A 27418-nucleotide genomic window follows, 5' to 3' on the forward strand; every position below is an offset into this window, starting at 1 on the left:
TGCTTCTGTTGAGCCTTGCCACCCCCCATGGTTTTGTAATGTTTACTGCTGTGTTTTCGTTATTCATGAGCATGTAAATCCATGCCATACAGCATGCTGATATGATATGATATGATAGGTTATTTATAACACGCTTAATACCGAGAGGTTTCTAAGCGCGGACCCGGGGATTGAACCTGTGTTGCTCCGTGTCGTCTTGCTTCCAGGGCGCTGCAGAATGTTTAAGTTACCTGTAACTATCCAGCATAGGTCTGGCATGAATGCACATGCAAACCCTCCCTCCGGCCCCTATGCAGCTCTTCTCGTCATACTGCCACTTTACGTGCTTGCCAAATCTGAAGATGGCTGCCAGAGGCGGGGCTTAGGGAGAGGTCTGTCATTGGATGGGGGCAGTATGACCCAGAGGACAGTGATTGGTTTAGAGGAGAAGTACAGTTTTTTTTTTTTTTTTCAAATGTAATTTCATTAAGTTTTGGCATAACATGTATTAACAGCACAACGGTGCCTTTAAACGGAGCATTGTCACAGATTGAAATAACATTCAGTATACCCTCCCCCCTCTGAATTATAGAACCGTGCCCCAATGCAAATGCCTCCCTCACCCTGCCCCCTGAATACAGTGTTGCTAACATAATTCACTCTATACATCTTTGTCCACAAAAAACTTTCATGCTTTCAGATTTGTGCCCATGGCGTAAATTGGTGTCCAGCGACCAAGGGGAGTTCCAAAGTTCTTTCAAGAGTGCTCTCCTTCATTTGGTGGGCATGCTTAGGGTCTTGCCCCGTAGTGTCTATACAACCACATTTATCTATGTTGCAGTGTTTAGTTGTTGGGAACATACATGTCAACAAAGTCCTTTCATAATGTCTCATATTGTGCAGATCTCCCGTGAAGACCAGCAGTGATCCTTTCCATCACACAAATGCTAGTAGCCACCTGTTCCCACTCCTTCTTGCTCGGGGTGACATCCGCCTTCCATTTTATAACTAAACATGCTCGGGCGGCTAGTAATAAGGGGGCGACCAACCCTGTCGCTCTCACATATACATCTTCACATCTCTCCAGCCCAAACAATACCAGAAGGGGTGTTTGCTCACGTTGGATCCCTTCTATATCCTTTATCCAGCCGAGCACTTCGGCCCAAAACACTTTCACTCTGGGGCATCCCCACCACATATGCCAATAATTTGTGCTTTGACCACAATCCCACCAACACAAAGGACTCACTGTCTGGAACATCTTGGACAGCCTATGGGGGTCATACTGCCACCTAGCTTTGTGGCGTGTAACTTATACTGGGAGGCGATTGATACCCTTGTGGTCCCCATACACATCTTGGACCATAGCTCAGAAGTAATTTCCATGCTCATATCCGTTTCTCATCTCTCTTTAAGCTTGGTTGTGGAGACCTTTCCTGCCTCTATCAGAGTTTTATAAATGGCAGAGATTAAGCCCTTTGTGTCAGTGAGAGTATCAAGAAGCCTTTCGAAGGGGGCGAGATCTCTTTGTATCTTCTCTTTATATGGTTCTCTCATTAATGTACCCTTAAACTGGAGGAAGTGGAAAACCGGGAGTCTCCCTATGCCCAGTGAACCTTCAAGGTTAGTGATTGTGATAAAGTTCCCCCCCTTCCAGATTTGACCAACCCTCTCTAGGCCTGCTTCAAACTATGTTTGGAACCTTGCATGGTCCGGGATTTCTTCCCTGATTCCCAGTGCCCAGATGTGGCTCAATGGGACGGCCACGTCGTGATACCTTGCATGTCCGGGCTCTCCCTCCAAATTTCCCAGATAGTGCTCATAATGGGATGCTCTCGTATCCTGCGGGTCAGTTTGTCCTTTGGGACCCAGAGCCATTCTGAGAGGGTGGCGGCGGTGAAATAGAGGTTATCAAAGCCTAGCCATTGTAAATGTGTTTGATTCCTCAAATGTGGTATTTTTAGTTGTGACGCTAAATAGTATTTTTCGAGGTCCGGTAGGCCAACCCCTCCTTTTCTTTGGGCAGCGTTAATACACTGTATGTAATTCTATATTATTTTCCCCTGGCAAAGGAATTTTAGTACAGCCTTTTTCACTTCCCCAAAAAAAGTTTTCGGCATCTTAATCGGGAGCATCTGGAAAGGGTATAGGAATTGAGGGAGGCATACCATCTTTATTGCATTCACCCTCCCCATCCATGAGACTGTGAGTTTCTGCCATTTAGATAGATCGGACTGGAATTTTTCAAGCAGGTGGGGGAAGTTAGCTTCATAAAGGGCGTCTAAGTGTCTTACCAGGTTGATCCCCAGGTATCGCAAAATGGCTCCCCTGATAGTTAATCCTAGGGCGGCATATTTCACCCTATCACTCTCGGTGGGTTCATGAAGAGGGAACAGGATGGATTTACTCTTGTTAATCTTAAAGCCAGAGAGAAGACCGTAACGTTCTATCAATTCTATCATTCTGGGGATAGATGTTAGCGGGTTTGTGATGTGCAACAAAAGGTCATGAGCGTATAACGATATTTTGAATACTTTTACTCGCACTGAGATCCCTTCGACCAACCGATCAGCTCTGATTTCCTGTGCCAGCGGTTCAAGTGACAAGGCAAACAGTATGGCCAACAGGGGACAGCCCTGTCTCGTTCCCCTGCCCAGGGAGAACCATCTCGAGTAGTCGGAGTTCACCGACACCAAGGCCATAGGAGATGTGTAAATCGCTTTTACCCCTCTCCTAAATCTCTCCCCAAGTCATACTTTGGTCAAGACTGCTTCCAGGAATCTCCACTCAACCCTATCAAATGCCTTCTCTGCATCGTTTGACAGGAGGACCGGGTCTCCTATCATCGTTTTTAATTTGTGTATCAAGTGCAGGGTCTTGCGCATGGTGTCTGACCCTTGCCTTCCCAAGATAAATCCCACCTGATCCGGGTGTATTAGTCGGGGCATATAAATCTCTAGGCGCGCTGCTAATATCCTTGCATAGATCTTTGCGTCTATGTTGAGCAAGGATATAGGGCGGTACGATCCACACTGTTTGGGATCCCTTTCTTCCTTTGGTATAACCGAAATGAGAGTCTCAGAAAAGGAGTCCGGTGCTACACCTGTCTCCAGGATATCATTAAACCATTTCATTAAAAAGAGGAGGAGGGGGGCTAGGAAAGTTTTGTAAAAACCGGCCGTGTAGTCATCGTTCCCAGGCGCTTTCCCCAATATTAGCCTCTTTACCGCAGCCTCAACCTCCTTTGCCGTGATCGGGGCATCCATTATGTCCGTCTCTAGACTTGTTAACCCAGGCATCTCTATCCCGGCCAAATAATTATCGATTTCTATTTAATCTTGTTTCATTTCAGATCGATACAGGGATTAATAAAACCGCGCAAATGCCTCTGGGATGTTATTTCTTTGTGAATCCTGCAGAACTCCTACCCCTCCATCAATAGATGCAACCCACCTTTCCTCCCTCTGCCCGCGTAGCCTGGCTGCCAAAAATGCGCCTGCTTTATCCCCTTTCTCGTAATGTTTTTGTTTGAGGAGTTGAAGCTTTCTCGCTACTTGAGCTTCCTCGAGGAGGCAAAGTTTGTCCCTTTTCTGCCTGGCCATAGCAATCTTCTCCACCCTCCCTTCAGTGGCTATCCGAGCAGCCCAGTCCAAGTGTGTTATTTCAGCTCTCAGCTTGTTCTCTATCAGGGTCCTCTCTATTTTCTTAATGGCACCCTCTCTAATTAATATCCCCCGCCAGGTCGCCTTCCCTGCCTCCCAAACTGTTTTTATGGGTACCTCGCCCGTGTCATTCGTCTTGAGATATTCCTCTATTTCAGTTATCATTTCTGCTTGGAAGACGGGGTCTTTCCACAATGACTCCTTGCAGTGCCATTTTTTCCCCCTGCGTGGTAGTGCTCCCAAGTCTAGGCCCACAGAGACCATATCATGGTCCGACTAGGTGATGGGCTCAATTTCTGAGCCATCCGCCACCCCCATCAATTCCTCCATGATATAAACATAGTCAATTCTTGTGTATGTACCATGAGGTGCAGAGTAGAAGGTGTAACCCGTGGTGTCTGGATGTAGAGCCCGCCATATTTCTTTTAGTCTATATGTCTGCATCATCCATGCTACCGCTGTTCTGCCAGCGTTGGGTGGTTCCGATGGGGCAGGAGCCGCCTTTTGTCTGTCCCTACTGGTGTCAGCCCATAGGTTGAAATCGCCTCCCATTATCACATGACCTTCAGCCTCTAGCATTATTTTCAATACCGTGCGCTGGATGAACCCAGTCTGCCTCACATTTGGAGCATACAATGTTGCCAGTGTGATCTTAAGACCTCTCATGGTGCCCACCAGCGGTGGTCAGTCAAAAAGTAAAAAAAAAAGGTTGAATAACAAAAATGTCGAAAAGAAAACGTCGAAAAAAAAGTCGAATGTTTAATTTTTTTTATTTATATGTATTTTTTGGGTTTGGTAAGTAAAAAAAATGGGTAAAATAAAAAAAAATACAAAAAAGGGGTTTGGGGGAACCCCCCATTTCGAACAAAAAACGTACAAAAATTAACATTCGACTTTTTTTTCTCCAACTTTTTGTTTTTGAGATTATGACTTTCAACATTTTTTTTTCAACCTTATGACTATAAACCCCCACCAGCATCAGGACCCTCCCTTCCACATCTAACCAAACCTTAGAAACTTCAAATTCCATCCCTTTCCTAACCAGTATCCCTACGCCTGCTTTCTTCAGAGGGCCAGAACCCCAATACTCTGTCCCCAACCTGGGGTGTAGCACCTTCCGTTCCTCACCCCGGGCATATTTGGTCTCTTGTAGGAAGAGCACATCTATTCCAGACCTTCAGAATTCCCTCTGTACTATGAACCTTTTCTTCGGGGAGTTAAGCCCCTTGACGTTGAGTGTGCAGGCTCTCGCGAGAGCACCCCCTGACATATCTGAAGCCGCTGCCATCACCTATCAGAAAATTGTCTCATGCATTTATGGGACCTCAACAGATCTGATTTCCTATCATGACTATAAAGACCAAATTTCACTTATTTGCACAGCACTGTATATCTGCCCTCCCTCCCCCTTAGCCCTAGTTGGTTCCTCCTGGCTGGAGTCGGACCACCAGTGAGGACCGAGAGTGCCCCGGTCCCATCACAAAACATTGTTTAACCATTGAGCCCCTTTTTGTTCTGCCCACCCCTTCACCTCTTTGATTCTCCTCATCCCTGCATAATTCTAGTATATTAGTTTTACTCTGATCCATCTCTGAGTACCTGCTGGTCACCGGTGATGGGTCAGGCGTCCTTCGCCACAGCTATCGAGCTGTCAGTATATAGTCAGGAAATATTTGGCACCTTACAGGGACCCACCCAAGAATCACACTTCAGCTTCGGGAGATGTGTTCATTCGCCTGAACTTCCTGGAGCCCGGGATTTGTCTCCGCCTTAGGCCTTTGATGCGCCGTTGTCTATTTTCTTCGTCTACCTCTCCTTGGTTCGGTTCCTGTTCTTGGTCTCCTAGCAGATCGGCTATGCAGTTCCGAATGTCCTTCTCGGTTCTCAATTTAAGCGTGTTTCCCTCCCACTCAAAGGTGAGGGAGAAGGGATAGCCCAACCTATATCTCACGCCCTTGTCTTTCAGCCACTTAGTGAGTGGGATACACTTCCTTCTCATGGCTAATTTGAGAGACGACAGGTCCTGTATCTGTCTAGCGGGATCTGTGCGCTGCGTTTGGCCTTTTCAAGCACCCTCGTATTGTCTGCGAAATTATGGAACCGTGCCAAAACCGACGTTGGTTCCCCTGCAGTGCCACCCGCTCTATGTATGCGGTCGAGTTTCGGTACATCGGTGGAGTCATCTTCGAAAAGTAGTTTCATGAGTGCATGGAGGGCTCTCTTTAGATCCTGTTCAGTCTTGCCTTCTCTCTCCGGGATGCCAAAGATGCGAATATTGTTGCGCCTTTCTCGGTTTTCTAAATCATCCATTTTCATGTGAGTTTCCTCCTCTCTGGCTTCGACGTCTGCTAATCTCTGGTCCATTTGGGCTACCAATGTGTTGAGAGGTCTGGTTATGCTCCACGTCCTCTATCCTCTCTTCCATCTTGTCTATCCTATGTGTTATTTTATCCACCTTGGCACCTATGTCCACTCTCATACCTTTAATTTCGTTCAGCAGGTCCTCCACATCGGCTTTTGTCACGGCCGTCTGTGCTCCTGAGGTCGCCATTGCGAATTCTGGGTGAGGTTCAGCGTGCGGAGCTCCAGGAGAAAATCTACACCGTGCAAGTCTTTCTTTGATGTTCATATGTTTATGACTCAGGATCGTTCAGCTAGGTGCGTCCATTTTGACTTGGCCTTTCTCCAGTGTCTTGCACAGGGTTGAGGAGGGTACTCGACTTCTGGAAGTAGAGAAGAGGGCACACGGCCCTTGAGTGGGGGCCCAACCTTCTCTGCTGCTTATAATGGGTCTGTAATGGCCACAGGACTCTGCAGTCTAGGCTCACTCTTACAAAGGAGTTGTCTGAAGTGATGCAGTATCTCAGTAGCCCCCTAGCGTGGGCCGTTTCCGTGTATGGGTAAGCCTACGTGGCTATGTCTCACCAGGAGTGGATAACTGCAAGGATAAGAGCAAGCCTTCGGTTTTCTTGGGAGCTTGCTTTGTATAGGGGCTCTGCCCTCTGTTGTCTACCTTCAGCTATGGGCCTCCCGTGGTGTGAACAGTGTGTGGAGAGCACCCATTTTCTTCTGGCTACCGCTTCTTGCTCTTCCGCTGTATTTCTTCACTTTGCAGACACCAGTGAGATGGGGTGGGCTCTGCTAAACTCCAGGGGGGATGAGGTGTCGCTCTGCGGCCTCCAGGGCCACACTTATGTTGTCAACCGCCGCCTGTCGGGGTAGGTGTCGAGCTGCAGGGGAGATCTTGTCTGATGTATTAAGTTTCAAGGATCCACTTTCGGGTAAGTCCTCTGTCCTGTGGGCCCCTGCCCTGCCCCAGCGCATGGTGACTCTGATTGGGTTACGACTGTGCTGCAGGACAAGTATAGTTCTTAGTGAGGATGGGTTTAGAATGATTCCAGGCGTTGAAAATGGAGTTCCCCTTCAACACCGTGCACATAATCCAGCAATGAGTTTCTATCACACCCCCCCCCATTATGTCTGTTGGTGTGGGCAGAGAGTCACTGATGTAGTTGATACAGTCTCACCATATAGTGTGACCCGGGGCTCTAGGTGAATGGAGCCGATGCACTGTGTTTATGTGCGGGGTCCGGTGGGCAGCAATGGAGCCCCTTATAACATATTTATAGTGGATGAGGAGGGGCGTCCAACGGAGAATCTTTAGTATCCTTTGGGAGAACACAGAGGTTCAGAACGGCGCTGCCGGGCCTCAATAGATGGGCACCTCCGGGTGCGTCCCTCACACGTGGTCCGGGTCCAGACTCAGACCACTGCGTTGTACAATGAGTTCCGTGGAGGGGCAGTGTCACCAGCGTCGCTGCGGTGCCGCTGCCTTCTGGGTCCTCGACACGGGCCGAAAATTGTCCGATCCCTGTGCGGGAGGAGAAGGTGTCCCCAGCAAGTCGCGGGCGGGGAGCGGGGTGCGCCACTTCAGCGCGGTGTGGTGGGGCACCGTTTGACCGCACACATCAAGTGCTCCCCCACTCCACGGTTCAGTTTCCCAGAGTCAGCAACCTCCGTCCTTCGAGATACCTGATGTCGCTGAGCACCTTCCCTATGGGGTCAGGGGGCAGGGTCGGTATACGTGATGCCAGGTCGCTCTTTGATTAAGTTAGCTTCACGAGCGGTGGCGCCATGGTCCTTTTGCCCGCACAACCGCGGGGCACGTCTCCTCTGTTCTCCGCGTCTCTGGGGCTGTTAGCAGCGTAGAGGGATACTCGCTGTTTGCTCCCCTCCTTGCGTAATCTGGGCCCTCTTACACGTGTCACCGGGCGCAGCACCTCTCCGGTCCGGCTGGAGTTTCCTCGATGCCAAAGCTAACTGCGCAGCTGTATCCTTCACCGAGCAGGACTGTTTTCTCAGGGAGTCTGCATGCGATTTTGTTCGGGTTTTTTCCCTCTCATGCTGGGCACATTCCCATGTTATATTCCGATGGCTTCCGGGGGGGTCTGTAGTGGGTGCTCAACCCACTTTTGAGGGACCGTGGGACAGAGCTCACACGGAGGAGTTATTCATCCGTGCGCCCCCTGGTGGCCAAAAAAAATCGAGAAGTACAGTTTTAAAGTGAAAATGAAGCTGTTTTTTCTTTTACTGAGCATTCCCAGCCTGACGACAGGGAATATTCATGAGCATGTGAATCGACGCCAGACCCATGCTGGAGAACAATAGTTACAGGTAAGTAACTTAAACCTTTTGTGGTGCTAGTAATAGTGAGAGTTGTGCTGGATAGCTAGAGATGTACTCAGATTGTGGTGATGCAAGCATTATCGCTGCTTATACACTTGAGATGCCCACATTGATCACTCAATTTCAAACAGGGCTGCCCGCGTGTCAGAAAATACCCCCAGGGCCACAAGAAAGCCTAGGACGTGTCTCTTAATCGAACTTACAGTCTTTCACATAACAATTAATGGGAAAACAGATCAAAATATGTAATCTGTTACTCTCTCGATCAAGAGCGAGGCAAATTCCATCTATGTTTGTCCATCATCACAGAATCAGAGCAATATTTCCCTATCATTATCCGGCAATCACCACTGCAGGCCACACCTTGGGTCACATTGTGCACGCTCTAAAAGCTTCACATATCTGCTAACTAAGCTGATCCACCATGAAAGTGTGTTCCTGTATTTGTAACCTGGGTATGTTCTTTGGGTTGGCCTACTCAAAAGTACCTTCACCTACACAGAGTTTTGAAATGGTAAAAACATTTAACAGACATGTATCCTTTCTTATCAGTGTGATATTGCTCAGTTCTAGTGATCTACAAAACAAACAATAGGTTGTTAGCTGTCCATTAAAATGTCATTGGAATCAAAAACTGTATCCTGTCAATAAAATACCTTCTAGTATCTCGTCTGCTGGATAATTAGTATGGGTTTCTCTCTTTAATTTTGGGAAACATCTCTCAAGAAACCTTTTCATTGAATGTACATTGGCTGGTGGTTCTGAGTGTCTAGAAGCAGTGCCTCATATAATATGTCTAAGTCAATATACATTGTTGCTCAAAACAATTCTTATTGTATCCTTTTTTTGTTGTTGACAGCAGGCCCTAGAGTATATAAAGGCCACAGAAGACTGGGCAGTCTGATCTGCTGTCCTTGACTATCTTGTGAGAGATTTGCATTTATGCACCATATGTTTTAGCATTTGGAAAGTTGGATTACAATTTTGGAATTGAGTGCCATTAATGCAATTAACAATTGTAATGACTTGTACAAATTGTCAAAAGTATCTTTTAAAGGACGGTTTTCCTCATTGTTGCATTCTGAATAAACAATGTTTTTAACATATTCACCAAAAGGCACATTCATTTGATTGTGTAAATTATGGATTTACATATTTTCCCAGCGCGTGCCCTAAATAGAGGGGAAAACCAGCGTCTCGCCAATCCTGAGGACGCAGTGGGAGAAGACCTGACCAATCAGAGCACAGGTAAAGAAGACATGAGCGGTCTGTCATATTTTATCATTTGTGCTACCCTCCTCCCCCTCTGATACTCCAAGCAAGATTTCTCAAGCAATAGGGTATCTACAGAACCACTGCTTGTTTAATGCTTCAAACTTCAGAGATCCACGTCAAGGAAGGAAGTGTCTGCCAAATAATGAGCTCTGAAATGGCAAACAGCACAGAAACTCTTTTACTTTTTTATTTATTGTATTTGTTTAAGTCTCACTGTGTTAGTTGAGTACACTGTAGATCCATACAAGCACTGTCATCAAAGTCATTGGGCCTCATTACAAGTGTGCCGGTCTGGTAACAATGGTAACGGTAAGCCTACTTGCACTGTTGTTACCCACCAGCACACTATGTGTCTGCCTGCCGGAGTTGCTGTGCCTGGCAGGTCTTACCCTGCCGGGCACAGCGGCCACGGTAGGCAGACTTTCACAGAAGCACCGGCACCGTTAATAACGGTGCCAATGCCTTTGTGGTCCCCATTCCCATTGAGTCCTATGGGACTGAAATGGGAATGGGATTAACATTTACCGGCGCCTGACTTCCCGGAACGCCGAGGTCGTAATCCCCCAGTGTTTCCAACAAGCCAGTCGGCGGTAAATATTGCAAGTCCGGTGGCAACCTGCCGGTTTTACCGGCACGGTTACTGCCAGACTTGTATTTGAGGCCCATTGTGTCTAAGTGTGTATTAGGCATTGCATTACGTTCATCATGCTTCCAGAAGCATCTGCACAACCTGGATGCGGTGAGTGTTGAGTTCATGTCACAGGCTTCAGGGCTGGATTTCCAGTCCCTAGCGTCTGTATTCAGCGCTCGTTGCTTACTTGCACCGTAGGGGCTGACGTCATATGCTTGCACCTTCAAAGTTGTCCACAGCTACTTTGAACCTTTTCTTGAATCAGATATTGGATGATTGGGAGTTTCCCAAATCATCATAGTGGCTATGGGCTTCCTTCCTGCCATGGGGTCCCCTTCGCTATAAAAGAAGTGCCTGGTAGAAGGGAAGGTCCATCACGACTTGTCCCTATTTGTTGTCTCAATATGAGCTGCTGTTTTGTTTAAACTTTAGTTTTTATTGGCATTTAAACAGACATAGTGAACCATAAACACTGTTTGAATACCTCATAATACGATGTACCCCCTCCTCCCCACATTCCCATTATCAGCGTGTTCGGGCAGCATTGAATAATTGTACATTACACAGTCTCAGGGGTAGTGAAACATGAATCAGTCGAAAAAACAACAACAATCGTCTGACTTCACATAGATTTAGATTTGGATTGGCTCCTTCATCTGGGCAGTGAGCCATGGTAGACTCCCTCTCCCCACTGGCTAGGCACTGACACCCTCCACCCTAGCCATCAGCAGGCTCCATTTCTCCAAGTAGGACCCCAAATGATCGTTAACAATGGCAGTCAACTTCTCCATCACCATAATATTACATAGTTTCTGTTCCCACTCCCGTATTGTGTGGGCCCCCCCTGCCCTCCACTTTTGCATTATAGCCAGTCTCCCACCCCTAGGCATTGCCTTGCATACCTTCGGCAACCTGTATTCTTCCCAATACGTGTCTGGGATGCTCAACAACATCTGGAGAGGGTTCATGCTCAGCTGCACCTCTGTGTTTTCCTTAATCCAGCTAAGAAGTTTCTGCCAGAAGATGGGTATGTTAGGACAGTGGCAGCACATGTGGGAGAGGGAACCCACCCGGCCACAGCCCCTGGGACAAAAGGGGGAGGCCCCCTGGAAACATATGTAAGACATTCAATGGGTCCCTGTGCCACCCTTGTAGCATCTTAAAATTGTGTTCCATGGTAAAGGCGAAGAGGTTGCCATGGAACGTGATCCGGAAAATCTTAGCCCAGGCCTTGTCTGTAACCTCTACCCAAAACCTTTTGAATGTGTATTGCCCAACCTCCGGGGTAGAGACCAAGAATTTGTATATGCTCGAAAGGGAATCCTTGCAGGCAGCAGAGCCAACCAACCATCTCTCAAATGGGGTGAGATCCCGGGAGACCAGGGCAAGCCACTTCAAATCAGTAAATATCCCTTTTAACCTTAGGTACTCAAAGATCGTGATCCTGTCCTGCCCCAGGCCCTCCTGCACCTCCTCGAAGCTCCTGAATCGCCCCTGCTCAAACAATTGGTCCACCCTCTCAAGACCCCCATCAGACCATTGTTGTGCAAACTTCATCCCTTGCCTCGCCAGATTGAATGGAGGACCCCAAACTGACGGCAGGGGAGAGGGCCAGGACGAAAAAAGCTCTATTAGCTCAACTATCCCTCCGAAGGTTCCACAGAGCTCCCAACGTAGGGTGTTCCCTCGTCACACCCGGAATTCGCCCAAAGGGGGCCCAACCTTCAGAGGATGAACTACTAAGTCTTCCAGGTAGGTCCAGTACATTCTCAGGTTCTCCATCGAGTACTCCAGCAAAACCCTTAACTCAGCGGCCTTATAGTATAGATAGGGGTCTGGAAAGCCATAAACCCCCTGGTCACGCTGGAGCGTGAGGGTGGCCCATTTCACTCTCGGCTTTTTGTTCTGCCATACAAATTTCAAGAGCGCACCTTTCAAGTCACAGAAGAATGCCGCTGGGAGCCTCGTTGGAAGGGCGGAAAACAGATAGAGAAAACGGGGGAGGGTGTTCATTTTTACAGAAGTCATGTGTTCTTACCAGGAAAGGGTGAGGGGCTTCCACCTTTTAAGGTCCTCTTTGATCTTTGCCAGAATTGGGTCAACACTGACCTTGCCTAGCCCTGTAAGATCTCTCAGCAAGATCACCTCTAAGTCCTTCCTCTGCGTTTGTTCGACCCTCATCCCTAAGTATCGAGAATCGGCGGTCAGGCCGGAGCCTTCTGGGCCCCTGGGCATAGTGCTGGATTTGTCTATGTTTATTTCCAGGCCTGAAATGCGTCCGTAGCTCTCGATTTGCTCCTTTCAGGCAGGCATTGTTCCCTTGGGTGTGAACCTCGTACATCAGGTGCATAGTCTTTCTGATATTGTCTGAACTCTGTCTCCCTCGTATGAAGCCCACCTGTTCCCTATAAGCCAGGGACGGTAGCAGGGTTTCCAATCTGGAGCCCAAGATTTTGGCCAGGATTTTTACGTATAAATTATTTAGCAGTGCGATAGGGCGGTAGGAGGCACATTGCGTCGGGTCCCTGCCCTCTTTGTGTATTGTGACTATCGTGGCCTCCAGCATTGAGCTTGGCAGGGGGCTCCCGAATAATACCTCATTGAACACTCTGGCCAAGTATGGGGCTAGTGTGGATCTGAACCTTTTGTAAAACAGAACAGAGAACCTACCACTCCCAGGCGCGGTCCCTCGCTTCATCCCCTTATTTGTCCACACAATCTCCTCCTCAGAAATGGGCGCCCCTAGCTGTTCTTACTCTCCTCTCGGTAAGCCCGAAAGGGACAGAGGGTCCAGGAATGCGGCTATCTATTCATCCTTGCCAGTAAATTTAGATGAGTAGAAATTTTCAAAGAAATTGGCAAATTCCTTCCCTATTCCCACCAGACCGTGCATCTCCCAGTCCCCCACTCTCCTGATAACCACTATCGCCTTTGTTTTCCTTTCCTTATTTAGCTTTCAAGCCAGGATTTTGCCCGCCTTTTCCCCTCACTCATGGTATTTCTGCTTTAGGTATAGTGTCTGCTTTTCCATGTCCTGAACTAGAATGGCCTTGAGTCTCACCCTATAAATGCGCAATTTAGCCGTCCTACACGGTATAAGGTAGGCATCCCCCGATCCCCCTGGCTCAGTTCCCTGATCTTCCGAATTAGCTCCTATTTTTGTGCTCTGCGTTTTTTCTTTTTATGGGATCCTATCCTGATGAGGACCCCCCTCAAAGTGACTTAAAGCCTACCCAGAGAGTCTGCACCCCCAACTCTCCATTGTTATTAAAGGCAAAGTAGTCTGTGATTTCCGACAACATCGTCTGGGAGAGATGCCTATCCTTTAGTAAAAAGTAATTGAAGCGCCACCCTCCTGAGGGCCTCTGACTAAGGTCGTTCCCCACCACCACTTTGACCATATCATGGTCCGACCATGGGATCCGTATGACGCAAGAGTCTCTAACTTGGGCCTTCACCTCAGTATCCACCAGTATTAAATCGAACCTAGAGAAGGAGTTGTGGATCACTGAGAAGAGGGTAAAGGGTCTTTCCCCCACCCTGCCCTCCACTAGGGCGTCTGTAAGGCCCATATCCTGGTTAATTTTCCTAAACTTTCTGGAGGTCGCTTTTCCCGGGTTTGTTGGTCTGTTTGGTTTAATATTTATAATGCGCGCCAGACCCGGGGGTATCAGGGCGCAGAAGGCAAAAGAGGGTTGTTCAGCTTCGGTTACATTGCTGTACAGTAACATACATTATATACACATTAAGGCATTAAGGGTTGTTCAGCTTCGGTTACATTGCTGTAGAGTAACATACATTATATACAAAATTAGGCAGGTTACATCAAGAGAAAAAATATATACAGTGTATACAGATAGGGCAAGTAGTGTTGTCTGAATGTAGTAAGGTGTCAAATGTCATTTTCCTTGATCCAGTGGATAAGGTTGGATCTAAAGCGAAGATAGAGTAGGTCTTCTGTTAGTGTCGGTGGGAGCGAGTTCCAGTATTGGGCAGCTTTGACTGGAAAACTGCTTCCACCAGTCTTTATGCGATTAAATCTATGCACTAGTAGGAGTTTGGCGTTGGCTGCTCTTGAAGGGCGATTGGAGGATTGTCTGGAGAATCTGGCAATGAGGTATTGTGGGGCAGCATGGTGTAGGCATTTATGTGTCAGGGATGCTGTTTTGAGAAGAATTTTATCTTTTGTAGAGAGCCAGTTGTTGGATCCTCTGAAGTCAGATATGTGGGCTTTCTTGGGGATGCTTAGGGCTGCACTCAGGGCATTATTATGAAGAATCTGGATCTTATTGGTAATGTATTAATTACTCCCCACATATAAAGCATTACAATAATCCAGTTTGGACAAGACAAGGGCTCTTGCTAAGGTAATGCAGTTATTAGGGAAAGGAAGGGCTTGGCTGCTCTGATTAGCTTGCAGGTGTAAGCTGTAGCTGAGGCCATGGAGTTGACTTGTTTTTTGAAGTTTAAAGTAGAGTCTAGATAGAATCCAAGGGTTTTGACTTCCTTGGCTACTGTGATGTCATTGTTGTCTATTTTAAAATTCGAGTAGAGATGGCCTAGTTTGTGGAGGTTAGCAGGGGTGCCGAGAATGAGGAGTTCCGTTTTGTCATCATTCAGGCATAGACCATGAGAGGCCATCCATGCCTGGATGATGAGGTACACTCTATTCACGAAGGCCAAATCCTTGTTGTAATCTCCCATCAACGGGATGAGGATCTGTGTATCATCTGCATAGTTAGTGTAGTTGATACTCAGGCCATCTAGATCATCAAAAAGGGGCTTTGTAAAGATGTTGTACAGAGTAGGAGAAACGCAGGAGCCCTGGGGCACACCACAGGTGATGGGTATGGGGTCACCGGCTGCTGAGGGTGAGAAGACCCGCATTGTTCTATTGTTAAGGAAGGATTGAATCCATCCTATAGCTTCTTGTGAGAAGTGAGCGGTAGAGTCCAAATGGTTACAGAGAATGTTATGGTCGACCAAATCAAAAGTCGCCGAGAGATCAAGTAGCAGTAACAGCGCTGTTTTACCATTGTCTCTCAAGGCGTCTATTTGTGCTTTGAGGTCGATGAGCGCAGTTTCCGTTCCATGTTGTGGTCTAAAACCTGACTGACGCACTCCTAGGAGATGGTTGCATTCCATATATTGTTGGATTTGGAGGTACGCCACCTTGTCTAAAATTGTAAGCAGGAACGGAACTGTGGGGATGGGCCGATAGTTTGTGGGTATGGAGGGGTCAAGTGTTTGTTTTTTGAAGAGTGGGAGGACCCATGGCTGTTTCAGGTTGTGGGCAATGGTGCCAGTGGAGAAGGAAGCATTTATAAGTTTGGTAATAAATGGGGAGAGGTCACGTGCAGCATCTTTTATGATTTGTGCTGGGCAGGGGTCGCTGTGGCAATTAGATGGTTTGAGGGTAAGGATGACTTTTTCAACTTCAAGGATGGATACTTTCTTGAAGTGGAAATGGGGTGTAAGTAGGGTAGGAGGAATGGTAGGCGGGGTGGTCAGGGGCACGGGTGCAGAGATTTTGTTTGGATTAGGGGCGAGGAGGAAGGTTTCTTTTGTATTATTGATCTTGGCTTGGAGGGTCAATATTTTGCTAGATAGGGCGTTCTGAATACTGGTGCACCAACTTTTGTCTTTAATGCAAGTATCCGGGGCTTGGATAGGCATTTCTATCTCTTTGAGGATACTGAACAATTCCTTAGTATTAGAGTTGGCTTGAGTGATGCGCAGGTTGTATGATTCTTGGTTGGCAAGGATAATCTCTTTTTTGTAAAGGGAAGCTAGTTTGCTAAGGTTGTTTTTGTTGGTGTCAGATGGCTCTAGTCCCCAGATTTGTTCGCATTTGCATTTCTCCAGTCTGATTGCTTTCAGGTGGGGAGATAACCAAGTATTCACATGTTTTTTCAGTTTACTCTTTCTGACTTTCAATGGTGCTATGGTGTCTAGGGAATATAGCATTGCTTTGTTGTACTCTTCTACTAAGATGAATGGGTCTGTGAGGGCAGGAAGAGAGTTCAAGGTGGGTAGAATCAGGGGGATGAGTTTGTCGGTTTTAATATTTTTTTTGTTACTAGTGGGAATGGCAGGAGCTATGCTATCGGTTTGTAGGGGGGCTGTCACCTCTAGGGAGAAGGAGATCAGGTGGTGGTCGGTCCAGGGCAACAGTGTTGAGGAGGTAATGGAGGTCTGGCAGTTGTACTCTGCTAACCAGTCGAGGTTGCACCTGTTACCTTTTGGGTGAACCCTAATTCCTCAAGGGAATCATTGATCTGCGTAGCGTTATGATCTGATGGGTCTTTGAAGCCAAGGTTAATTAAGGTCTCCTAAGAGAAAGCACCGTGAGGAGGTTTTAAGGTTGTCAGACAGGATATTAGTAAGATCTTCTTCAAAGGAGCCTAGTGGGCCTGGAGGTCTGTATATGAGGTGAACGGATAGAGTCTGGGAATCAGAGATGATCAGCTTGGCGGTGAGGGATACGCAGGAGTCTACATTTAATGGGGGTGTGAGTCTCACTGAAAGCTAGTTTTAGCAATTATGGCAAGGCCTCCGCCTCGGGGTTGTCGCCCCTCCCATCACCCATCCTCTTGTGATCTCTGACCGGGTCTAAGACCATGTTAAAGTCCCCCCCCACCACCAATCGGCCCCCCACAAAGAGTCTCAGTTCGTTTTTAACACCCTCCCAAAATTAAACCTCTCCCACATTGGGGGCATAGAGGGAACACACGGTCATCCTTTCGCCATGCAGGGATCCCTTAAAGAATAGGAATCAAACCCCCCCACACCCCGGGTCCCTCTTTATCCCTTCCACCACCAGTCCTAGCCGGGCAGAGAGTACAATCCCCACTCCTCCCTTTTTCTCCTCGCGCGATGTTAGGCAAAGTTTGTATTCAGTACCCTTAGGATGCACTACACACAACTCTGACTACAGGTATAGGAAACCCAACCTTTGGTATAAGTTTGTACTACTCAGTTTTGGTAGCGCATTGAGCAGCCAGGCCTATCTCAAGAGGGGTCAATGTGAGCTGTAGGGGAGTTACACATAGATTCACAGTGACAAGTATTCAAATAAACTCTTACACACAAGGTTTCTTGAATAAACCATTATTAATTTATTTATCAGTCAGTTAGAATAAACCTTCAGAAGGGAGCAATATAAAAAGTAACGCACAAATACACCTCAGTACTGTACACTCTTCGTTTCTAAATCAGTAAAGACCCTTTTGGGATCGCCCACAGACACAACCTGCACTCTCAGGTGACTTCAATAGCTAGCGTGCTGGGGACATTAATGTCTTACTATTTGCATTCAGAATACTGTTAGATGTTTGGCAAAAGGTAAAGGTTGTTAGAACAACAAGAGACCACAAATATTCTTAAGCAGGCAAATACTTTTGGATCCCCTAAGCAGAGTCATTCGGTATAACAGACTAAGCCAAAGTCAATGGCCAAAACTCTTATATAGTATGAAGCACTTTTAGTAGGTAAGTAGAAAAGTCTTTGCACAATGTTTTAGAAGTCTTTGAAGAAAAAAAGAATCAAATGTAAGGCCACAAGCTGATTAGACTTGTGAGTAGTAGAAGATGCAAGCAGCTCTACAATGAGCGGTAAGTTCTCTCAGACTTTACAGTACCTTTGTATTGAAGAAAAAGTGCAGCAGATGATGTCTGTTCCTGTGCAGCTCTGCAGATCTCACTGTTCCTGGGCCTCAGTCGTGGGGACAAGAAGGAGGACTTCTGGGGACTCTTGCTCTGCAATGGGACGGTCACCGCTCGCAACCAGCAATCTTTCCAACAAGTGGCACTTCAGTGTTTCAGCTCCTCGGGACTACCGCAAATAGCAACACTGCGGTTTCTGGCTGTCGAGATGGACTTTCCTTGCTTCTGGGGTCCCCCACTCTGTTGAGGGGTCTCAGGCTCGGTCATCCTGCTTCCTGGGAGTCCAGAGGATCTTCCTAGAGCTCTTGGCCAACTTAAAAGCAACGCACACAATCTGGTGTTCCTCTCCCTGGCTATACGTTTCCAGCAGCAACTCTGTGGAAATTCAACTAGCTCTGAGAAGGATGTCCCGGTGACCTACTTTGGAGTTTATTGGTCCCACCAACTCAAGGGAAGAAGTCGTCCTTGCAGGGGCTTCTCTGTCGATACGAATTTGGAGTTTCAGCACAGCAGCAGGGCTTCACTGGGCAAACCAACGGTCCAGGTGTTGCAGCAGGCGTCCTCTTCAAGTTCTTCTTCGTTCCTTCGTCCAGTGGTTGACTCTGCCTTCCAAGCCAAAAGCCCCGCCTTTTATTCAGTTCTCTCCCATTGATTACAGCTCAGCTGTCAGTCACCCAGCAGGGTGGCTGTCCTTGCTGGACAGTCAGCCGGCCAATCACTACAGAGGGCATTTGGGTCTCCTAGGAGACTAAGCACAGGGAGTTTTGGGCACCTCCCTCACTTGCTGCCCACCCCAGACACCCTGGAGCCAGAGGCGGGCTTCACTCGTTAATACCGCCAAAGGCAAACCGAACAATGGGACCAAACCTGGTTTGGCACGCAGAGTAAATCTCAAGAAGGACCTTTGTGTATTGATGCTGGGAGGAGTGGAAAAGGCCACTCACTTAGATGGGGCCACCCCAAAAGGAGGAGTGATCTATACACAGGAGAAGACACAGGTGGTGGAGGTCTCGGATGATTTCCAAGAAGTTTGGGATGTGATCAGCCGCTACTTCACTCTGGTGGCCACCTATCATGACCTGCTGGAGATTGAGCAGGAGGCGCAGGAGGTGATTGAACGTGCGTGGGCGCACCTTACCCACTTTGTAGCGGAGAAGAGCGACACCATTCTGCAGTACAACAACAAACTGTCTGTGCTACATACACAGCTTGACCATGCGCAGAGTGAGGCCATTGTCTGGGAGTCTCGTTGGGCACACATCCAGAACAGAGAGGCCAAGAAGACCCTGCTGCTCGGGACCATCAAGATGGCAATGCTGAACCTCTTTCAGAGCATAAGCAAAGAAGTGAAGGAACAGGTTGACGTAAACGTGGAGGACACGGCCCGGCAGCTCGAAGTAATCAAAGAGTACCTTGTCGATTTGTCAGAGATCTGGAACGAGATGTGGAAGGAGCAGGTGAGCGAAGGAACAAGCTACTACATGAGCGGCAGAAGAAAGCATCTCTAGGCCAGGCCTGGGTAGGTGAGACAACGCAGAACCATCTGGGGAAGTAGACGAGGCCAACTGCAGACTGCTACGTTATTGTACACAGAGGACGGAGGAAAATCAAACTTCCAAAAATATTGCTAATAAATTCATCATATTTTCTTAGTATAAAAAAAATGTAAAAAATTAAAAGAAGGACCTTTCCACAAAGAAATGGCGAAAAAAGAAGACCGGGCCATTTTGACAAAACTGGCAGCCTTGGGTGCTTTATTGCAGCTGCGAACACAGCCCGCGGTAAATGCATACCACGGTAGTTAAAACGAAACCACTGCCACCAGCCATTCAGTGAGGAAAGGGTAACATAAAAATGTTACATGAGAAGCTAGACAAAAGGGGATACTAGGTAACCCCTCCAGCACCCTATTGTAAAATAGTGTGTGCTTGGTCTAGAAAGTTACAAATGTAAGTAAAGTCAATTTCAGTTTACTGCTCTGGGAAACAGTAGTTTATCCCAGTGAAGGTATTTAAACCTTTGGGAAATCTGAAAGACTTCCCTGTGCCACTGCACTGAATGTGCTGTGTGACACAATGACACAATTCTTTTGGTTGTGGAGTTTGTCAGACTCCACAACCAAAAGAAACACAGAGTTCAAAATCACATTAAATTACATGAGAGAGTGGGAAAAAGGGACTCACTCTCTCCAGGTTAAAAAAATCAAGTCCTCAAAATCCAGCAAAGTTGCTGAGGGTCTCTAACGTGGAGGGAATTAGCACATTTCTGAGAATTCTCCCTTCCACTTGTCCCCCCCCAGACTAAGGGACTTAATCCACCCCTGGATGAATCTCCTTACTCCAGTCGGTAATACGTTCTGGAGAGACCATCAGCATTTTGGTGATTACACACTGACCTGTGTTCAATGGTAGAATCAAACCCCTGTAGGCTGATTGACCATCTTCCTGAGACACGCTGAACCATGCTGATGAACGCGTTGAGTCCATCAAAGGGATGTTCCCCTGAGTTCTAAACAAGTAACCCAACATGCCCTCCCCCTCTGTAGTGGCCTGTGCCATCCCAATCCACCCCTTCCCGCTCTCTCCCGACGCCCGGCATCCGATCCTGGCCTATTCCCCACCACCTTCCAGGATAGGATCACGAAAAAGGACTCACTTCAAAAACACCTCACTCTTCTTGAGCCCCCACTCACAAGAAACCTCAAAACGGCATCTCCTCCAACCCCCGCTCTCCGCGGAGATACTCACTTGCCCCCCATCTCATGTTACCAGGTCAAGGGCCTGAAGGCCCTCTCAGTGGGGTATTTAGCTTTTTGTATTTGCAGATCCCTGCGATCTAGCGTCTATTGCAGGCTGAGCAAGTGGTCCAGCAATCTCTCCTGAGCCTGCTGCCCGGAGCCGTGAGTCTCCCATGAGTTCTTCAGACACTCGACTTATGTCGCCCTCCACCGCCAGCCGGTAATTCTGGCCATCATATTCAAAGTTCAGGGAGAAAGGGAACCCCCATTTGTATCGCACCCCCTTGTCCGTCAGCCACTTGGCAAGTGGGCCGAACATTCTTCTCCTTGCAAGGTTGAGAGACGAAAGATCCTGGAAAATGCTGATCTGGGCTTCACTGTAGTTAGTTGGGCCCACTTTCCTAGCCCGCTCCAGGATCTTGGTCCTCTGTTCATAATAATGGAAGCGTGCCAGCACCAAGCGGGGCCCCCTGGAACCGAATCGATGAGCCTGATAAATCGTATGTTCATTCATTTCATAGTCACCGAAAAGCGTGCAGAGCACCTCCCGGATGGATCTTTTGATGTCGCCCCCCGTTTCCCCCTATCTTTCTGGGAAGCCAAAGAAACGTAGGTTGTTACCGCGTTCCCTATTCTCTTGGTCGTCCAGTTTGAGCGTGGTCTCTGCTTCCCTTCTCTGTAGGTCCACCAACCTCACCCCCATCTGGAGCTCCAAGGTGTCCACTGAGTTCTGAGAAGCCTCCTGCACTTGGATCTTATCTGCCACCAAGAGGAGTCCCTGTTCCATATTGCCCAACCTCTGGTCAAGGGCTGATCTGATTCCCCTGATCTCCTCCATGAGGGCTGCCATGGCGGACTCTGTGACTGCCAGGTCACCCTCCATGTTAGGCCCCAGGGGGGTAGGGCCCACTCTGGCCTGCTCTCTGTCCGCAAACTGGAACCTCTGCAATAAAACTCTCCAGCGCCCTGGTGGCCAACACTTCGCGGGTCCATGCTGTTCTCCCTCTAGGCTGTTGCACTGGTGCCTCCGGTTGGGTCTCCCCCTCTTTCCAGGGGGCTCTGGCTGCCCTGATGTCAACATGTCTCCCCTTCTTATTTTTCACCGTCATCTGGTAGGGATTCCCAAAACCAGTCAGGGCCGACCCCCTGTGTCACCTACCAGGCTCCTTTCAGGGGCCCACTCCCCATGTGCGGTGGGGGAGATTCCTCCATCTCTTCTCCCTCTGTGGCGGGGCCAGCCAATTTGGTCAGAGTGGCTCGCTCTCACGTCAATGTAGTGTGGCCCATCAAGCTCCTAGGGCCGGCACCCGAGGCACTTGATGGGGTTAGAGTCAATCACGTAAGTCCTCCCACCTCCTACAGGCCAGAGGTGTCCCCTGCACCTCCTCACTGGCACCCCGCAGCCAGAGCACCAGCTGCCCTCCCCTGGGGGCCAGTTGCACTGCACTCGTGTCTGGCCCCTGCATCCAGCCCTCTCTTCAGGCCTCCAGTGGGGAGACCCCTTCAGCACCCCAGGGCTACAGGGTAGGGGGGAACTCCAGGGCCCACAATCAAAAGTCTCTCATCCTGTGGGGGCACTGTAATCACTCACCCATGGGGCGGCACGTCTCCCCACTCTGTGGGACCTCTCTATAGGGAGCCTCCTAGCCCCCCACACAAGAGACACCAAAGGCCATGGGGCCGTCTCCTCCACAGGGGCTACTTTTTCCCTGGCACTCTTGTGCCTTTGATGTGGCGAAGCAGATTTCCTCGCCACGCTCATCAGGTCGCCTGCTGCTGCTGCATTTAGTGTTGTGGAGGTGCGAACACCAAGCTCCGTGGCCCAAAGGCGGGCAGGCTGCACTGCCCCACACAGACCCCTGGAGCCTCCAGCCCCCTGCACATAGAGTCCACAGAAGACCGGACCTTGCGTGCCCTTTCTTTGATTACCGCTGTGGGCCGGGGTTCTCTGTCTCTCCCGCATCTGCTCTCCCCATGGCCAGCTCAGCCGTATCCACTTCGATATGCCCCAAACCTGGAGCGTGTGCACCCCTGACACTCATCTTGCAGGGGCCACTGCAGAAATCGGTTTCTGGGGAGGTAAAGGGGGACGGCAGGGTCTCAGAGCCTCTTTACTTCCTGCTGACTCAGAGCACACTGAAAGGTTAGCTTTCCTCCATGTGCCCCCTGGTGGCCTCATGAGCCGCTGCTTGACTCCTTCCTCTCTGGAATAGTATGAGAAGTCCGACCCAAAAGTAGTCTTCACATTGAGGGTTTGGTGCATTTTCCCACACAAATAGATCTCACTCCTGGGCCACTCTGCATATCTATAAAGCTGCCATATTTCGGAGGTAGCACAGTGGCATTGGGGAACGTTTGCGTATATCTTTGAGCACCAAGCCCCATACCTTCTAAAGCTTGTCCCTCAATCCCTCTATCTCCCCCATCCTCTGACAATGGTTTCATGCAAAGAGAAGGGCATTAGGGTGACACACTTTGTCAGCGTTCTCAGCCCCTTTTGAAGCAGCAGATTGGAAACAACTCAGGGAACACCATTCAGTTAGGGTAAAAACAGAGGCTTAAATCCTAGTTTTGCCTTGCCTGTATGCTACCCATTTATAGTCCTTTCCAGCAGGCGTATAATGAAACCATGTGAAACTAAGATGCCGAGCCTCCACCCATATCTAATTTTTCCAGGAATGTCCATGAAAAACTGATGTCCAAACATTGTGCGCAACCAACAGAACAATTTTAATCATATCTTGAATTGGTATTGAAGAAGTTCAGTGCACTGAGAAAGTTAATTATATCTGAAGTCAATTGGTTTACAGCAATGTTGTACTTTTTGCTCATTCTTCTTTGTTTCTCTCTTTAAACCTAGTCACACAAATAGGTTTGACTAACTGGAAATGTTATGCAGAGATGGTAAAATGCATTAGCTTTAGATGTCACATAGTGTTCTTCATTAGATGGTGCAGAGTGAAATGATTTGAAAATCAACACCCCCATACAGTTCTTTCACAAAGCAAAGAGAGAAGAAAAAAGCATTTTCAATGTAAAGTTCATTGGTTTAATGAAAGGTATGCATGGAATGTAGGTCTGCTCTGGTCTTACCTAAAGGACTCAAACTCCGGGAAACGGAGAACACAACAGTTCAAAAAATAGTCTACATATGCATATTAGAGTTGCATTTTAAGAACACCTTTTTTTGGACATCTGAATGTAATATGCTGTATATTTTTTGTAACTTCTGTAACTACTGCTTTTTGTAACATGTTTAAGAGTATGCGCCCGGTTGCCCCTGGGCCTGGTTTTTTGCGCTTTATAAATAAAATAAAATCAAATCAAATATTTTCTCAAGGTCAGGCAGACTTAAAATAGGCCCAGCAATTACCTAAAACTCCTGATGTTCTTTTAAAAACAAACTAAAGTGAAATATTTTGCACCACATAGTTGGAAAGCAGGGAGTGTATTGCAATGGCCTCAGGGCGTCTAACAATGTGGTTTCCAGCCTGTAGTGCCAGGACCATATGGCGATTTCAATACAACTGTAAGGCTAACTGGCTCAAATACAACGTGACACTAGAAAATATTTTCACACGGTTTCACTGTTTTGGTCTCCATTGTTGCCTCCCTATGACTCAAGTTCAAGCTCAATAATGGCTCTCTGGCTTGTATACAATGTGGCAAATACAAAATTCTTTGTGCAGTTTCTACGGTTATCTCAGCGTGTTTCCTGCTCAATAATATGTACCAACCATTTCAGCCTAAACACACACGATTGCTGTTGTTAATGTCCTGGGTCCTCGCCCATTGAGGTTTCTGAACAGCAGTGGCCAATATGGGTTGTCGTCTCGTTTATGTGATTGCCTTCCTATGACTGTGCTCAAAGTTGAACATAGTGTGTCATAAAACCTATATCTATGTTCAGACCTCTGCCTTTAAGGTTAAGCATCACTGATTCGCCAATGTGTGCCCATACTGTGTGATATGGTGACTCACTGATGTTTCTGTTTTGTAGTTCGAGATGGTATATCCATGTCCGTTCATTCCTTCGATCAGCTCAAATACAAGGAACACATGTAATGTTCACATGCAATGTCAGGAGATGCAAAACATGGCAAAACATCTTCCCTGGATCTTCCATAACAACCAGATATTATTGGACAATACGGATATAAGGAAAATACAACAACAGATCATCATGTTGTATAACTCATCCAATGCAGGAAATTCCTGCAAGGAAAGTACGTAGGTGAGACCTGCCAAAAAAAGAATGAACCTACATAAATGCAAACCATAAACACCAGTGGGTCACCACTTCACACAGTATGGGCACACATTGCTGGATCTATCAGTTATTGTTTTGAAAGTGACCTCTGGAATACCACACACAGAAGAATATAGGAGCACAACTAACTGAAGATGCTTAACCTGAAAGAAAGAGGTTTCAACGTAAATATAGGCTTTTTGACACACTATGGTCAACTATGAGCTCAGTGCAAGCAAAGCAATCACATCAACAAAACCAGACAACAACCCTCCTGTGCCATATGTCTACTATAGCTGTTGAACACTACTGATCAGCACCCCTAATGGGTGAATAATTCTATGGATCCCTCACTGAAACCTAAAGACTCCTCCCGGGTGGCTAGGGAAAGGCAGACGCTTCCTGATCCTGACCTTATAGGTGGTGTTCTGCGGGAGGATCACCTGGGAGGAGACAAAGTCCGGGCTGCTGAGGAGATCCTGTGGGATGAGGCCCAATATTTGTCCTGTGACCAGGGAAACCTTTACAGGTTTCCAAAATAGGTAATTACTTATTGTCATTTTGGTGTCCCTGACCTACATATAGAATCTGGGGTTCTGGACACAAGTATCATACAATCTGAGAAAGCCTTACCAATGGAAAGATCCTTTAAGGTTATTCAGGATAAATACCTTCCTTACTCCCAAAGGTATAGTGTAAAGAAATCTGGGAATGTTACCTTAAATGGATCATCTTCCCCTGTACCAGCCAATTCAATTCTAAAGGGTTCATTTTAAATAACCTTAAGGGAAGTCAATCTCTTAAAGTTAAGCAAACACCTCAAAAAAACTGACTTGGTTGTTGGGGGCTACATGTTCGATAATCCCATGAGTACTGGGACGAGGAAGAAGGCTGAAGAGGCATGTTGCAGTAAGAGTCAGGCAATTAGGCCTAACAGCCCACACCTGATGGAACCTGGGAGTCATAAAAGGCCCCCTCAGGTGCATGCAAAAGGGAGGTGGAACTGTGACTGGAGTGCTTGCTGCAGCATTAGAAGTAGAAAGAAGAAGGCACATAGCTGGCAAACCAAGCAGAAGTGGGAGAACCAAAAGGACTCTGGACCATTGATACAGCAGATTTCACCTGCTTGTTCTGAGAGGGTCCTGTTTTCTCAAACTCTGAAGTGCAGAGGCTGCACAGCGGAAGACGCACAGAGAGACTGTCTTTCCCCATGTGAGCCTGATTGCTGTGGTTGCTGGGAAGGAAACATGCCGGAGACTGAAGCAAGGAGCTATGGGCGAGTTGCGGGTTTCAGGAGCAAGAGGGGCTCCTTGATCGAGTGGCAGGGCTGAAGACACCTGAGCAGATTTGTGAAGCGAGAAGTAGTAGAAGTTGTGCCCGAAATCGTGGAAGTCGAGCAACCTGCAGAACAAGGATTACAGACGCCAGTGAGTTAAACCTGGCTTTCGGATTCCTTGCGCGAGCACTGCCGGCAACAGTATTCAGTCTATCCTTCAGAAGCGAGCTAAAGTTGTTTGATGCATTTCTTAACGAAGAAACAATGAAAAGTAGCACTCGCCTTTGAATGGAAAGGTTTCCTTTACTCGCATAGAAGCTGAATGCTAACAAAACACCATTGTTAAGCATTTCAAATCTTTAAACTTCATGAAAGAGTGGTTGTGTGTACCTAATTTTGTTTTCCAAACGAAGAGTGAACATTATAGGTCGAGTGTTTCTCATTAAGCAGAACGATCTTTGTGAAACACCCTTGTTTAACACTTAAAGGGCCTCATTGGGACTCCGGCGCTAAACCATGGTGCTTTTAGCACCATGGTCCATGCCGGAGTCCGCCATGGCGGAATGGGGAATTACCACCCCATTCCGAGGTTGGCGGGGCGGTAATTCCCCATGCCGCCATGGCCCTTCCCCATTCCCATTTTTGCCCCATAGGGCTCAATGGGAATGGGGAAGGCGGCAATTACGGTACTGCAATTTGCGGTACCGTAATTGCCATCAAGGTCCCTTTGCGGGTCCCTACTTTAACGGCTGGTCTAGACCAGCCGTTAAGGTCGGGTCCCGCAAAGGGACCTCGTAATTAGGCGCTAGCGCCGCAGCCTTTTACGGCGCCGTTACACACTTAGCGCCTGGGTCGTAATGAGGCCCAAAGCCTCTAAACCTCATGAAGACGTGGTTGTGTGTTCCTAATTTCATTTTCAAAGTGAATAGTGAAGTTTACCTCTTTACTGAAAGAAACAATCATTGGGCCTCATTACACGGAAGGCGGTGACCATGCCGGTAAATTACCGGCACCGCCTTGGCGGAAAGGGGATTTACCGCCCCATTCCAAGGTTGGAGGGGCGGTAAATCCCCCTTCCGCCATTGCCCTTCCCCATTCCCATTTCTGCCCCATAGGGCTCTATGGGAATGGGGAAGGCGCTAATTACGGCACCGCAATATTGCGGTGCCGTAATTAGCTCCGAGGTCCCTTAGCGGGTTGGTACTTAACGCCTGCAAGAAGCAGGCGTTGATTCCTCCAAACCGCAAAGGGACCTCGTA

The 27418-nt window shown here is 47.8% G+C and overlaps 1 protein-coding gene across 3 annotated transcripts in view; it reads left to right on the forward strand.

Annotated features, from left to right (window-relative positions):
- The window catches only part of LOC138580850 (zinc finger protein 232-like), a 298959-nt gene that overhangs the window by 78917 nt on the left and 192624 nt on the right, over positions 1-27418 (forward strand). For all 3 annotated transcript variants that reach the window (XM_069651722.1, XM_069651724.1, XM_069651723.1), the window contains exon 4: positions 9492-9575. In XM_069651722.1, the coding sequence (XP_069507823.1) occupies positions 9492-9575 (84 nt within the window). The remainder of the gene's footprint in view (positions 1-9491; positions 9576-27418) is intronic.

The sequence above is a fragment of the Ambystoma mexicanum genome, chromosome 3p (genome assembly GCF_040938575.1).
Source record: "Ambystoma mexicanum isolate Mex_15411 chromosome 3p, UKY_AmexF1_1, whole genome shotgun sequence".
Taxonomy (NCBI): Eukaryota; Metazoa; Chordata; class Amphibia; order Caudata; family Ambystomatidae; genus Ambystoma; species Ambystoma mexicanum.